General features: G+C 39.0%; 1 protein-coding gene across 1 annotated transcript in view; it reads left to right on the forward strand.

The window, feature by feature from the left end:
* Positions 1-860: 860 nt before the first annotated feature.
* The window catches only part of Hcrtr2 (hypocretin receptor 2), a 104220-nt gene continuing 89490 nt past the window's right edge, over positions 861-15590 (forward strand). The window contains exon 1 of the mRNA XM_060384742.1: positions 861-1671. Within this exon, the coding sequence (XP_060240725.1) occupies positions 1449-1671 (223 nt within the window). The 5' untranslated portion in view covers positions 861-1448. The remainder of the gene's footprint in view (positions 1672-15590) is intronic.

A 15590-nucleotide genomic window follows, 5' to 3' on the forward strand; every position in this document is an offset into this window, starting at 1 on the left:
TGTTCTTATTTGGATCCATTCCTCCCCTCTCCCAGCTCTCCTAAGATCAACCCTGCCTTTCCTACCTACTCAACTTTATGTCCTTGTTATTTTTCAATTCCATCAAGACTGATTTGAGCTCAGATATTCTTAGATGCAGGGTCCTTAACTCTTAGATCAAACTGGCACCCCCCAGCAGCTAACAACAGATAGTAGCTCTTCCACTAGGATCAGTGCTTTCCTACCCAGCTCCCCTCTCCATGCCGGGATTTGTTCTGGCTTACACTTGCACAGGTCTTGTGCCTGACGTCATAGTAAGTTCAAATGTGAGTTCCCTACTGTACCCAGAAGACACTGATGCCCTGAAATTCATCTATGGCTCTTTCAGGTCCCTCTTTCCAAAAGGATCCCTGAGCTGTGAGAGGAGGGATTATGTTAGAATGTGTTCCTTTTGGGGCTAAACATCTTGCAGGCTCTTTATTCTCTGCACCTTGGCCAGTTCTGGGTTTCTGCGTTCATTGTCGTCTGCTGCAAACAGAGCTCCTCTGATGTGGGTTGAGGGACGCATTCATTAATCCATTGCTGTAGTAAGTCATTAGAAGTCAGTCTAATACTCTCTCCCTTCAGCGGAATAGTAGAGTCTGCTGCGATTTGTTACACTTGCCCTTGAAAGCACAAATCCCCATTAAGTACAAACCTCAATTAAAAATGATCCTCTCCTCATTTTTGATAAGGAGCAGCAGGCAGTGCCTTAACAATTCAGCCATTGCCAACTTGGCACACGATAAATACTGCGATGTTATATTAAATATTAAAATAGTTGGGTGAGCTGACTTTTGCATAGGACTGTGTGTAACGGGAGCTGCTCATGATTACTTTTACATTTGCATTACAAAGACAAGTGAAGAAATGGACCTTCTATTAACCATGTGATGACCTTCCTGCCATGTCCACAGGCTTGTGCATGTCAGTGTATAGTATAGAAATTGCATTTAAGACAGAAGGAAAGTGATAGAAAAGGGGCATTTGATCCACAGAGAAACAGGTTCAGGTAATTGCCTTTACTCCCCTCTTCCCCGCCCCCTCTTCTCAAGCTTCATCTGTCTGTCCCTCAGCCCTAGGGAACGCTGTGGGCTGCGGACTCAGAGCTGGAATGAAGAGTGATTGATCCAGGGCTGAGGTCAAGGTAGATCTCTGCTCTCAAATCATTGCTGCAACCTCCCCTGCCCTCTCCCAGGCTCTTCAGCTGCTTCTCTTGGTGCAAATCCCCTGCAAAGACACCGAAGCGGCGGCGGCTGAAGTTGCCGGGCGCAGGGCTCCGGAGGCATTGGCTCAGGAACTTTTCACGTCATTCCCGGCTCCTGAGCCCCTAGCCGCGGCGGCGCAGCCTTTCCCACCGCGGATCCCCGGTGCTCATGGGGCAGGCGGAGACGAGCTTGCAGCAGTGAGCCGAACCGGACCAGTCCGTGATGTCCGGCACCAAACTGGAGGATCCCCTCCCTCGTCGCAACTGGTCATCTGCTTCGGAGCTGAATGAAACTCAAGAGCCGTTTTTAAACCCCACGGACTATGACGACGAGGAATTCCTGCGGTACCTGTGGAGGGAGTATCTGCACCCGAAAGAATATGAGTGGGTCCTGATCGCCGGGTACATCATCGTGTTCGTTGTGGCTCTCATCGGGAACGTCCTGGGTGAGTCTGGCGGCGGGCAGCCCTCCAGATGGGCTGTCAACTCCCCTCCGCCCAGGCTGCAAGGCTGGGAGACCCCTCCCTTCTCCTGGGGTGCAAACAAAGAGGTCGCTGCTCTTGGGTGAGGTTTCTAATCTATTGTATGTATAATAGATATTGTGTGTTATAGGTATTAAGTTTTCGAATTTTGCAAACTAGGAGGGATCTCTGGAATTATCGTTCTGTTTGTCTGCAGAGAAAAGAGGGAAACTGTTTCTGTTTGGGAACCTAGAAGACAAGTGCAAGGAGAGGGACAAGGACCTCCAGGTAGATTTGCTGAGTGTAGGGGTATCTGTAATGCTTTCCTGCAGGCTGGGTGGGTTTACTGGGGAGGGCTCGTACACGCAGAAAACTGATGAAGTCATGGGGCCTTCCTGAGCTCGGTTAGCATGCCCTTTAGCAAGGAGGCTTAGGATCAGGTCAAGAAGTGGCAATGAAGGGGCAGAGTGGAGGCAGAGGCAGAAAGAGAAGTGCGCTCAATCGCAGAAGCGGAATTAAACAGAAGCAGTGCCTGGAGCAGTAGGAGGAAGGAGGAGCATTCAAGAAAAGTACCCCGGAGCTCGCTCTCACCACCCATTCAAGCGTTCATTCATTCATTCATTCATTCATTCACTCACTCACTCATTCATTTATTCAACCGATGCATATTTTTCACCCAATGAGGGGCTGTTATCAGTTTCAGAAAATGTTTGTACCAACTGTTTTTCTTTTTTTTTTTTCTTACAATAAGACTAAGCTTAATGTCTCAGCCTGTCTTGGTCTGTGAGGACAGAGGTTTCCTTGCTCGCTCATTACTGTTCTCCCCACCACAATTTCTGAGGGATAAAGTGAAGGGTAAGGAAACTATGGGAACTGTAATGACGACGGATTCATTTGGACAGGAAAAGGGAATCTCCTTCAAGAAAAAGAGCTTAGGGAGGGAGCTACGACGTAAATTGTGAATGGAAGGAATGTGTACCTTGATGAACGGAGAACAGGAGTCTTTTCAAATGCAGAGGGCAGTGTAGAGGGAATCTGTTCAGAATGACTAGAGAGGGCAGGTAGCCTGGAGACGCTGCTGTCTCCCCAATAAAAAGGGGAAGATGTGAGTGAAATGAAATAGGCTGGGAATTTGGGAAGCAAAAAAATTTTAACTGCAATGAAGGGCAGAGAGGAACTCACCAGTTTTTCAATGCTTGCTGGCTTTTACCTTCTCTTCCAATTCACAATGTAGATAAACTGACAGTATGTGACTGAGAGGAGTCTGTAGAGAGGATATTAACCATGAGACAAGAAATCTCTCATAACTTTAGCTTGCCCTTTATCATTTTAGGATCTTTTGCCTTTCGATTTTTTAAGATTAAAAATAAAGACAATCTTAGGATACAATGAAAGAGAAGGGGCATGTGGCTAGGTATGATTCAGCCTCTTGTTATAAGAACAAGTCTTTTAATGACTTACCTTCCGTTTCCCACCTTGCCATCTACAGAGCCACAGTTATAAACAGAGCTCTTTGAGCACAGTAGCACATACTTACTGTTAAGTGAATGATGGGAACTGAACATGCATTAAACATCTACTTTTGCAAGACCACTTGACATATACTTTCTTGCTTAAATCTTAAAATAAACCACCCTGGAAGATTAAAAAAAAAAAACAAAACAAAAAAAAAAAAAAAAAAAAAAAAAACAGCTTATTAGAGGACATGATCCAGATTCAGCCTCATTTGTTCAGACCTCAGATCCAGAATTCTCAACAGTGATTCTACTCTAGAGCTAGAATGCATGCAAAGGATGGATTCCCTGTTCTGGGTTATCTGCAAAGAGCCTGTTGGGTGGACTTCCTTTCCTCTTCTTCATCTATGTATGCTATCACTCACTTCACTTCCAATATATATATATATATATATATATATATATATATATATATATAGTGGAATATATATTTATATATTTATAGTGGAATATATATATATTCAAGAAAGTGATTTTTTTTTAAAAAAGCAGAAATAGCTATAAACCATCACCATTTTCCTTCCCCTTTTTTCTGTGATAAATGTGCTCTTCTTTGACGTTATTCCAATTTGCTTTCCATAGACCCTGTGATGTGGAGTCTTCACCTCCTGATTGCATAGTTCCCACATATATATTTGCTAGTTGGGAAAAGAAAAATACTCTCCTTCATAATGTCAGTGAAGCACTGTCCACAGCCTCAAGTCTTGAAACACCCAGTTCCATTCAGCTTACCCAAAGATCTCTACTCTCTAGACATTGACAGCTATGTCCCTCAGGACTAAATTCCATCCAAATAACGTTGAAATCTTCTCTGGGTGAACTGAAGCTCATTCAATATGTCATTTACTGACATATTCCCCGAAAGCTGGTGAGGTTTGGGTTTGACATTTAGACAAATGAGCACTGTCATTACTTACAGACTTCTTGATCTTTGATGTCACTGTCACATCTGCAAAATGGATCAAGACAGAATTACCTTTATGCTTCATGGTACAAATAGCTCTACTCAGGGTATCAGCAGAAGTGACATACTTACACAAGATAAAGGGATGCCACGGGTGTGAAGGGGACCTAACAGCACAGGCAGCAGATGTAATTACTGACCCTCAGGTCCACACAACATGGACACTCTCCTGTGACTGACTACTTGGAAAATATCAACCTTGCTGAACTGACAAACACAGAGCCATTAGCTGAAAGCCCCTTCTCTGACAATGTCCTTTTGTAAAATGATGTAGCTGAATATTGTCTAAGCAGAAGAGTAAAGTCTTTATCATTCAGCCTTTCTTATTCATCCTGACAATCTCTCACCATCATTATGCCCCCACTTCATTATAAGGATGCTCCTTGCAGAGATAGAAAGCAGTTTCCTGGAAACAAATGACAAAGTCATTCACAAAAAGGTACAATTACTGTAAATGGGAGTTGATGAGTGTTTGTGTTCCAGCAGAAAGTCATATGCATGCCTAATTATGGAACTTTAAGTCCTCGGAAGCAGTATGTGGTAAGATTCTATATCTTATAACCAAGTCCACTCATATACCTATTTACCTGATATATTTTGAACAATATTATATCTATAAAATTAACATATGTAAGAAGGAAAATTATTTGTAACAGTAAGATAAATATTAGATGTAATCTTTAACCATTATTCCTAGAGAAGAAACTGGAGGGAAAGATGTTTCTATTCATTCAAATATTAGATGCCCAGGAAAATGTTCAACTCGGTGCCTCTCTTCTTCCTTATTGAGTGATACTGTTTCCCTTGGGAAATTTTAAACCCCCCTATCATTGCCTCAGCATAGAAAGAGGAAACCATTCCAGCAATGGACACTCACCTAGATATGCTTCTTGTCTGTGTGTCCACCAAAACTCTGAACTCTCCAAGTCTACCCTTTTCTAATGACAAGCTGAGGCTGATACTAGTTGCCTTATAAAAGTCATATCACAAATAATATATTAAAAAACCTTCTCTTGATAGAAAGAGTAACATGAAAACATATTTTTTTCTTGAAACAATAAATATATCATGTTTTGTTCCTTTACTTCCACTGTTGAGGTTTGTAGCCATCTTCTGCCGCCATACCCTATCTTGATCTTTATAGCTCTTGTGGGCATCTGTTTCCATTCCATTTCTCAACAAAGTGTTTTTCTAAAAGAAATGAGCAAAATGGAGTTAGCTACATTATCCTCCCTTTCCATATCAGATCCATTTACCCACCCCCTTAGTATTGTCTGCCTTTCTGTCTCTCCATGAAAGTCTTTCCTAACTATTATATTTTTTAAATAATCACAGATTATACTTGCTTACAGTATGTCTTGTTTGTTTGTTTGTTTGTTTCTTGCAGTTACTATTAGCCATTTGAATAATGTTCTAAATAATTACCTGTAATATGTTGATTTAATAAAGTAAAACCACATTGTCACTTAAGAATTTAACCAATTAAAGTTAAGACAAATTCTATGTGTGAGATGGTGGGCATATATGTAATGTAGTAGTTTTCTTGAGCTCATTTTATATCCCAGCAGTGGTACTTACAAAGCTTACAGCTCTGTACTCCTAGCCTCCCTTACAGTTTGGGTGATACAATGTGACGTCATGAGCATGTTTGTCACATATTTTGGTTTAAAAAAAAATCGAGATTTTTCCCCCAAGTTTACACAGTGTCTCAGCTTTCTGACTTTTCCCCCACGATTTTAGTAATAACTAATATAGTTGAAGAATTTTCATCATCTGGAATTTTAATTAACTTGAAATCTTCCTATGCTAACATTCAAGTTCACCGAGCCCTCACTAAGCTCTTAACATTCAAAACCACCTCTGCTGATGCTCTTTCTTGTGTGAAAAAGAAGCCCTCCATTGCTTGTTTCAGCATTCTGGAGTTCCCTGTTCTGCGAGAGGTCCCAGCTTTAATAAGTAATGACTCAATAAGGTTGATCAGTCAGTAACATGTGGCATGTAAGATTGATGTGTTTATCTCTCATTCCTTTTCTCACTTTAAAGGAAAATGAAAACCACTTACTAAATACGATGCGCCAAGGACCATTTGCTAGACTACATTCCTGTATGTTTCAATGCAACCATACAATCTAATTATAATGCAGAAATTAATAACTGTTTAACAAATGAGAAAAAACACAGTTTTCACCACTCTGAAAGGTCAGTGACACAGAAAGAGGCAACTCTAAGCCTCAAATATGGATTTGTCAGAAGCAGTGCTCTATGTTCTAATACTTTCCATGTCCTCTTTATTATCTAAGCTTGCGAGGAGAGACACAGGTGAAGGAAAGGACCAGGCAATGCCCCGGTGACCTCTAGACAGAGGTGTCTTGGCATGTTGTCACAGTTTCTCTGATAGACTACACTTCTTTAGCTCTGAGGATGAGCTCATTTGATAAGCCAATCAAGGTCAGGATAGGGTTATATTACAAGAAAAAGTTTCAAGGTAAAATAGGTACTGCCAAAAATGCTTTTGCCTGTTCTGGGGAGCTGACTCACTGGGGAAAAAAATGTTAGATAATTTTGGCTAAGGATATTTATGTTATTGAAAGTATTATTGTTAGACATAACGTAAGACCAAAAACCACTTAAAACCTGATGTAATCTGTAGACCCTTGTTCTTTTTCTTCATTTTCAAATAAAGTCATACATTTAAAATATTAGTATCTTATTAATTTGATCTTAGTTGTTATTAATTTAACCATGTATATTTGATAAATATTTTAATTTGAATTAAGTATCTTGTCATTAGATCTATAACCTCATATAAATCTAGCTCCTCAGTTGTCTGCTTTGTTTCTTTACTCTCACATTTAGAGGTCACTGTCATTGAGTGTTTGGTAGCAATTTGCTTTTAATAGTAAACCTCCAAAATCCATGTTTAATATTTATAGAGTATTTATTCCTCTGAAAATCTTGATATACTTTTGTCTTTGTTACTCATCAGAGCACCTTTTGAGGTAGGTTGTACTTAAATTTAAAAGATTAAGTTCTTCTAAGTCACTATGAAAGAAAAGCATGGCACATAAAAAATATCCTGTGGGTGTTTGCTCAGAGTGAGAACAACTGCCCATTTCCTATCATTTCAGAGGACAAGATCAGGAGCACAGTGACCATTTCCCAGCCTGCTCCTAAACCATCTTTGATACCTAAATTTATCAGTACAGTGGGAACACATTCACATTCAATAAAACTCAAAAAACTTGTCAAAATAAGATGATTTCAACGTCTTGCTTTGAAGTAAGAAATAACTATAAGTCCTTGAAAGACCAAAGTCGTTCTGGCCATTAGTCATTTTCTGTTGGCAGATTAACATGAAGATTTTTGTCTTAGTTATTTTTCTACAGCTATAACAAAATACTGTCACCAAGGTAACTTACAGAAGAAAAAGTTCGTCTGGGGATTACGGTTTCCGAGGGTGAGTCCATGACGACCATGGCAGGAAACCTGGCAGCAGACAGGCAGGCACGGCACTGGAGAAGTAGCTCGGAACTTAACCAGATCCACCAGCATGAATCAGAGTGAAAGAGCTAACAGGGGATGTCCTGGGCTAAAGAAATTTCAAATTCCACCCCATGTAACACACCAACACCAACAAGGCCAATCCTCCTCATCAAGTTCCATCACTGCAACTTTCACACTCAAATTGTGAGCCTGTGGAGGCTCATAATTTAAACCACTAAAATTGTGGTTGGTCTCAATAACAAGTGCCTGCCTGTGGTCCTTCCTTCCCCCAGGGGTCATTGGCCACCAGCTCATGAGGACAAAGGGAGCAGAAACAATGACTATGGTTTGGAAGGCTATGAGTATGACAGACAAGACTTCCAGGAATCAGCTTCAGAGAGGCAGTTCATTTTATTGTTTCTGGGGTGAGGTATGTAAGAATTCTTAGGGTTATGGGCAGGAAGGATTGATTGGTCCTAACACAATACCTAATTATCATACAGGCAAGAAGGTCTGATTGATTATAAGATACTACCTAATTACCATATGGTCACGGGGAAAGAGGGGAACACATGTGCTGAGTTACCTAACTTGCAGGAAGTTCTGTTCAGGGTCATCCTCCAGGCAAGGTCAGGCATGTGTTCCTAGAGATGCTCTCCGATAAGGCCAAGCAGAGAAGAGGAAGCCCAGCTGAGAAACGGGGTCTCAACTGAGCTCGGAGACCTATATAGACATGGTAGATTGTGGCCTTAATAGCAGTTGTCTTCCAAAAAACAAAACAAAACAAAACCTGAATTTTCTTTGGCTTGGCAGCATAAGCTTATTTCTTTTTTTGCATGTTTAAAACTATTTCTGTGTGTATGCCTTTGAGGGTTTATATGTATCACAATGTGTGGGTAGATATCGTAAGAGGCCAGAAGGTGATGTTAAATCCTCTGGAGCTGAAGTAACAGGCTTTTGAGAAGCTTCTTGCAAGCGTTGGGAACAAGATCACTATCTTCAGTGAGAGCTATATGTAATCTTAGTCACAGAGCCACTTCTTCAGCCCTGCGTCTTGATAATCTAACAAACGATGAGGGTTAGACAGTCTGTTTCATCCAACGCCTCATGGTTCAAGCGTATACTGTGTTTGTGTACTGCCTCAACACCTGCCACCTGTGGTAACCAGTTTCCAATACAGTTCTAACATCCCTGCTTCCTGGAGTTTGTACGCTGTCTCTTCAAAATTCACATCATCTTTGTTTTGGTCTGGGTGACAACAGCATACAGAAGATGTGAGAGCATGCCGAATCCACAGTTACATTTTAAAAATTTTAGAAACTTCAGCCAAAATGCTCACTTTCTGGCTTGCTCTTAAGCACATTTCTCTGAAGCAAGCCTGCTCAGGGTGGAATTGAACTCTCCTTCCACAAGCCAGTGAGAAAATGAAGACTGTTAAAAACTTCAGGTGTGAGCTTGACTCAAGCCCTTCGTTCCCAAGAGGGTGCATTTGAGGTGATAGACCCCTGATCCAGCTCGACTGAAACTTAATGACAGATACAGAAGTGAGTTGTCCATCCAAGCTCCATACCAGTATCTGGTCTTCTGAAATTTAGAATACACTTTGGTAATTTTAGGCAATTAGGTTTTCAGGTAAGTTGATGTGTAGGTCCTAAAGTATCCATGGTAAGGCAAGATTGAAGTAAGAATTAAAAAAAAAATCCAGATTCTTTAACCAAAAGAAGACTTGACAGACATGCTCATAGTTATTGAGCCACATCTAACGGCATTACATTGTATCAGCCTAACTGCAAAGTAATCTGGAAGATGCACATCTCTGTCACAGAAAAGATATGATGCTAAATAGTATTTTCATTTGCATAAAGTCAGAATAAAAGAGATGAGAGAAATTCAGTACTCAGTGGCATACCGATAAGATAAGCTGATATACAGATACGTGGTTTCATATCTCTGAAAATAGACCTAGCTGAAAATATTGAGAGGTTTTATGCCAATCACTGTACTAAGACCAAGAGTACAAAGAAGTAACCCGAGGGGCATGCCCTCCAGTAAAGAGACAGACATACAGACGGTCTCGCTATGTCGCAAGAGCCGGTGGAAGAATGCACATAGAGTAATAGAAACCTATAGGAAGACTGGGAAGCTTCTTGGCATGACTAGGTAGTGTCTTAGTCAGTGTTCTATTGCTGTGAGGAGACACCATGACCATGACAACTCTTATAAAGGAACATCTTTAATTGGGGCTGGCTGACCATTCAGAAGTTTAGTCTGTTATTGCCATGTCTCGAATCATGGTGGCATGCAAGCAGACATGGTGCTGGAAAAGGAACGGAGAGTTCTCCATCTAGATTGGCATGCAGCAGGAAAGAAGACTGTGACACAGGACCAGAGTTGAGCTTCTGAGACCTCAAAGCTCATGCCACAGGGACACACCTACTCCAGCACGGTGGTACCACTCCCTATGAGCGGATGGGGGCCATTTTATTCAAGCCACCACAGGTAGAGACACAGCAGAAGACACCTCGTCTGAGTTTTAATGAGTAAATTCAAGTTACCTTGGTAACAAAAATTGGCTAAGGCTATTCTAGCCAGAGAAAACAGCATAAACAAAATCAAAGAGACACGGAATAACATGGACTACAAAGAGAACGTTACTAACAGCTAACCCCTGAGTAATCACCAGTAAGAAAAGAACCAAGAACTACTGTGCATCAATGCCTAAGGTCCAAGAGTTTCAGTGAATGTTTCTCTCTAGAGGGATGGTGATCTATACTATAAAATTTCTGAAAGCATGAGTAGTTTTAAAACTTTTTGTTATTCTCGGTCCACAGTAAAAACATAGCAATGATTAAAACTGGATATATCACAGGCAGGTGTGATGGCTCAGTGAATGAAGGACCTGTTTCCAAGCCCGAGGGCCTGCATTCAGTTTCTGAACTCCACCTGGTGGGAGGGAATTGACTCCCACTAATTGTCTCTGACCTCCATGTGCATGTGGTGGCAACTTCACAGCCACTCCCAACGTAGATACATAACTGCACGCCCCAAAAAGAAACACACATAATGTTATACGATTGTAAACCCTTCCCTAGAAAATTTTCCAAACCCAAGAAGATATTTTTAACTGTTACCACTGTGAATGAACTAGGCTTTAAGAAAGTAAAAACCCAGAACTTGACAGTAATACCTAATTACTGAGGACACCAAGCACCTGAGTCATGGGACGTAGAGAAATCAAGCTGTTTTCTGACCCAGAGACTCATTCCTACTGATAGCTTTCATGGTGATGGCAGGTATAATTCACTCTATTAAGAATAAAAATAATCAGTCTTTTCCAGCTTGGTATTCTGACCATGAAGTCTCACCCCATGCTAAAAAGCTATTGATAATCATTAAGGTTAGGAAAAGAGCAATGGTTTTCCTTAAAGACACAGGCCTGGAAAGTTTACCACACTGGAATACATGGTCTTACACCCGAGTATAGAAGCAGCACTAGTTGAACTCTATGGAATTATTTTAAAATATCATCTGAGGATACAAAGTTGGGCTATTGTAGATTGGCCTGTGAATTTGAAGGGAGTTGAAGGAGAGGAGTGAGTATGATAAAAAAAAAAATGTATGAAATACTCAAAGAATAAAAAACATTTCTAAACAACATAAAAATATAAATACATGGAGATGAGTTTTTCCTTTCTTTCCTTTTTTTTTTTTTCTTCCTTTTTGGTGTTAAGACTAAACTTGGATTTCCATATGTAGTAGAATATAAACTATCACTAAAAGGCTTTTCAGCCCTACTTTGTTCTGTTTTTAAAGTACACACGAATCTCAAAAAAATATGCTATAATTACTAAAGCAATGATTGAGAAGTGCCCTTTAAGCCATCTTTTCCCAACAGTACAAGCCCTTCGGCATTGCTCAGGGACTTATACCAGGAAACTGTTTTGCTCCTGTAGGAAACTTTGAGCTGCAATAGTTTAGGTTTTTTTTCCCCCCAGGGAAAGTACATTAAGATCTTACTAAATAATATCCTATATTTCTGCAAGATCTAAGACTACATAATGTACAAAACCTTCACTTCAACTATATTTGTTTCAAAATTATCCCTAGTTGCTTTTACAAAGCTACAGATACACTTGAGTTTCATGTTCCAAATGTAGGATGAGAGCTGAGCCTGAATGTCACCATGACTCTAAACTACTGTTAGGTAAGCACAGCTTTACCTAAGCACAAGGTGTTTCAGACATGCCCACAGGGGCTCAGCTTTGAGAACATCCCATTATGTACCTGTGCAACAAGTAAATCATGCTAACTGTGAACTTTTTGCTGTGCAAAAAAGAAATGGAAGAAAGAAAGGCAGAAACAAAGAAAGAAGGAAAGAAGGAAGGAAGGAAGGAAGGAAGGAAGGAAGGGAGGGAGGGAGGGAGGGAGGGAGGGAGGGACGGAGGGAGGGAGGGACGGAGGGAGGGAGGGAGGGAGGGAGGGAGGGAGGGAGGGAGGGAGGAAGGAAGGAAGGAAGGAAGGAAGGAAGGAAGGAAGGAAGGAAGGAAGGAAGGAAGGGAAGGTAAAAAGGAAACAGAAGAAGTTGGGCATAGAGCATGCAGCTCAAATGTTCAAGGGCTCTAATTCCAAGCTCTCACTTCACTAAAATAAAGAAACAGAAGAAAAGGAAAAAAATATCACTTCTGGTAAAGTATAAGGTTAATGTTGATAATTGCTGGATGGTTCCAAAAACTTAATTTAATAGAGGACAAGAGAGAAAAAACAAACAAACAAACAAAAAATAACTCTGACTGGCTCTGGTTCTTAATTTTCAGAAATTTCAATCAAATTATTATTTTTTTTTAAATTTAAGATGCAGTTCTGTCCCAAGAAGTGTAATGTCATTAAGTCTAGCAGATATCAAACAGTCAAGGCAACCTTCTCAACAATGTTCATCGTTAGCAGTTGGTATAATTTCTAGAATTAGCTTTTGGAAGATATTGCATTGCCCTAATTACAAATTTCTTCAAGAAAGTTTTCGTAATAGTCTAACTTAGTCAGTCCCACAGGAACAAGTATGACAGAGCTATTATCACTCCTTCCCTAAGTGGTAACATTCAGTGACAGAGTTGCTGTTGTGTTGGTTGCCTGAATAGCTTCTCAGTCCTAAACAGTGACTAACTTCTTCATTCTGTTATCCATTTTTATTCTTTGTTTTCATATGTTAGTCTATTCAAGTTCAAAGTATCCGTAGACTTTAAGTAACGCACACTGTTACATGTATTTTCTTGCAGTATTAACTAACAGGGTCTTGAATTCCACAATCACCATGGGCTCAGTGATCTACAACTGACTGAGTATGTACTCATAGGTGCTGGAGGGAATGAGGAGGGAAAGACAAAAGAAAGGGTAAACCAGACATGTTATGTTCCTCTTGGTAGAAGGACTTCTGGTAACTGCTCTAAGTGCCAAGTGTCATCAGCAACAATGGAACCCTCTAAAGATTATTGGTTTCAAATTATAAAAGCCTATCTTTATCATTCAAGTGGGGAAAAAAAGCAAAGCTTTATAGAAGGCTATCTTGTGCAGAAGTGAGAAGCAAACAGAAAAATTCAATGTCTTGCAACAACATAGTGATTTTCTAGGATTATTTAATTTGGAGTTATTTCCTTTTCATTCAGCAAATATTTACTAAATACCCACATCATGTAATATCTTTTATTGCCTTTTGTAGAAGAAATAGGGAAGCTAATGAGACATGGCCCTTACCTACAAGAAATTTTGCATAGATTATATTGAATCTGTAGATTACTTTTGAACATAGCAATTTCTACAATATGTCAACCACAGGTAAAGGAATATCTTTTCACCATTTACCATCTATTTTGCTTTTTTTTCAGTATCTTAAAATGATTTATTGTATAGATCTTTCACAACTTTGGACAGGAATATTCCTGAGTATTCTTTAAAAATACAATTGTGAATGAAATATTTTCTAATTTTTCTCAACAAGTTTATTACTGATTTTTTTGTGATACTTTTTGTATCCTGAAACCACAGATCTCAGAAAACTTTAGAGCAGTCTGTAGGGTCTTTTTAGTATTGGTTTTGATTATATAACCTTTCATGTTAATGTATATTCCATCTCTTCCTTGTGCTAACAGGATTTTTATCATGAAGGCACATTGAACATTTCCCATATCTTTTTAAGAAATATTAAGAAGGTCACTTAATTTCTGTTCATACATTTAGTAACATGCTGTATTACAATTACTGACTTTCATGTGTTGAAATTACTTGTTTTTTGAACTCAGTGGTGATGTGTTATTCCCTTGATGTACTCTTCAATACCATTTAAAAGTATACAACTGAGAATTTTTGTATCTTTGTCCATCACAGAAATTAATCTGTACTTCTCACATTAATTTTGGTTATACGAATTTATACATTTTTTTGTATCTTATTGGTTTCCCAGATTTTTGGGATGTAAGTTTTTAAAGTGTTCCCTAATTATTTGGGTTTCACTGGACTCTATTGTAATGAAAACACTTTCATCCCCAATTGTATTGCTTTGGCTCCTATAGCGTTTTTGTTCTTTTGTTTTAACAAGGATTTTTAAAAAAACTTGTTAATCCTTTCAATGCATGGAGTCTTTGATTAAGTCAATATTCCTTTCTTTTAGTGTCTATTTCTTTATCTGGTGTCATAATATTTTTTTTTGTCTACTGTTTTTGAAATTGGCTTCTGTTTTTCATTAGGTCTTACCTACTTATTGTGTGTATTTGTATTTGTGTTTGCATATGGGTGCATGGTTGTCATGGTGCTCATGTGGAATCCAGAGGACTTGTGCTTCTACCATGCGGGTCCTGAATCAACTCAGGTATCCCTTTCTTATGGCAAGTACCCTTACCTGATGAGACCTTCTTGATTTTCCAGAACCTTTGAGGCAAATCATTAGGTTATTAGGAGCACTCTGATTTTTTTAAAGGCTTATGTCTATAAACTTCACATTTGTCCTATTTTGTTTATACTCCAGAATCTCTAGTAGTTTGTTCTATCACTTTAATGTGGTTCCAAGAATTTGAAACATTTCTTTTCTGCTTTCTTCAATGACCTGCTTTTCATTTGAAAGTCTATTGTTCAGTCCCCAAATATTTCAAGCATCTTTTTTAGTTTCTGAGGTTACCCTTGCTGAAGATTTTCAAACTTACTCCATAATGATCTGATTGAGTGCTATAATTATTTCAATTTATTTTGATATTTGTTAGGCTTGTTTTGTAACCTATAATATATTTGATTTAAGAGAAGTCTCAAGATGCAGGGAAAAGAATATTTATTCCCTACCTGTGAAGCAGAAGATTTTGTAGATATATATTAAATACAGTTGACATATGCTACAAATCTGTTTTGGGGATTCTTTGCTGACTTTGATTCTTTTAGGCATATCTGGGAATGACTGAGAGCTGAATTCCTCTACTATTTTGTATGGAACTGTGTGGTCTATTATTCTTTTATCATTTGTTTTGTAAAACTGACAGCAAAAGGTTTGTTGCATAAATAGTTATAGCAGTAATATATTCTTCATGAGTTTTTCCTTTTACTAATATGTAGTTGTGCTTTGTTTAGGAATTATGATTAGTTTTGAGGTTGCATTCTTCTTTATTATATGTAAAATTAAAGTCACCAACTTGTTTAGAATTTCTGTTTACATCATAGATTGTTTCCAACCTATGAATCCCAGCTTTAGCATACCTTTCCTACTTATATGCATTTCTTCAGACAATAGAGAGTTGGATGTTTTTTGTCTCTTTATCTTTTAATTTCAAAATGTTTATGCAATATATTTTTGAAGATCTTTTTTTCCTTCCGTTAACTCATCCAAGATCCTCCTACCTACATATTCACCCATATTCTTCTCTCCTCTCTCTCTCTCAAAAAAAAATCAAAACATTCCCCACAAAAAA

This window comes from Meriones unguiculatus, chromosome 6 (assembly GCF_030254825.1).
Source record: "Meriones unguiculatus strain TT.TT164.6M chromosome 6, Bangor_MerUng_6.1, whole genome shotgun sequence".
NCBI classification, from domain to species: domain Eukaryota; kingdom Metazoa; phylum Chordata; class Mammalia; order Rodentia; family Muridae; genus Meriones; species Meriones unguiculatus.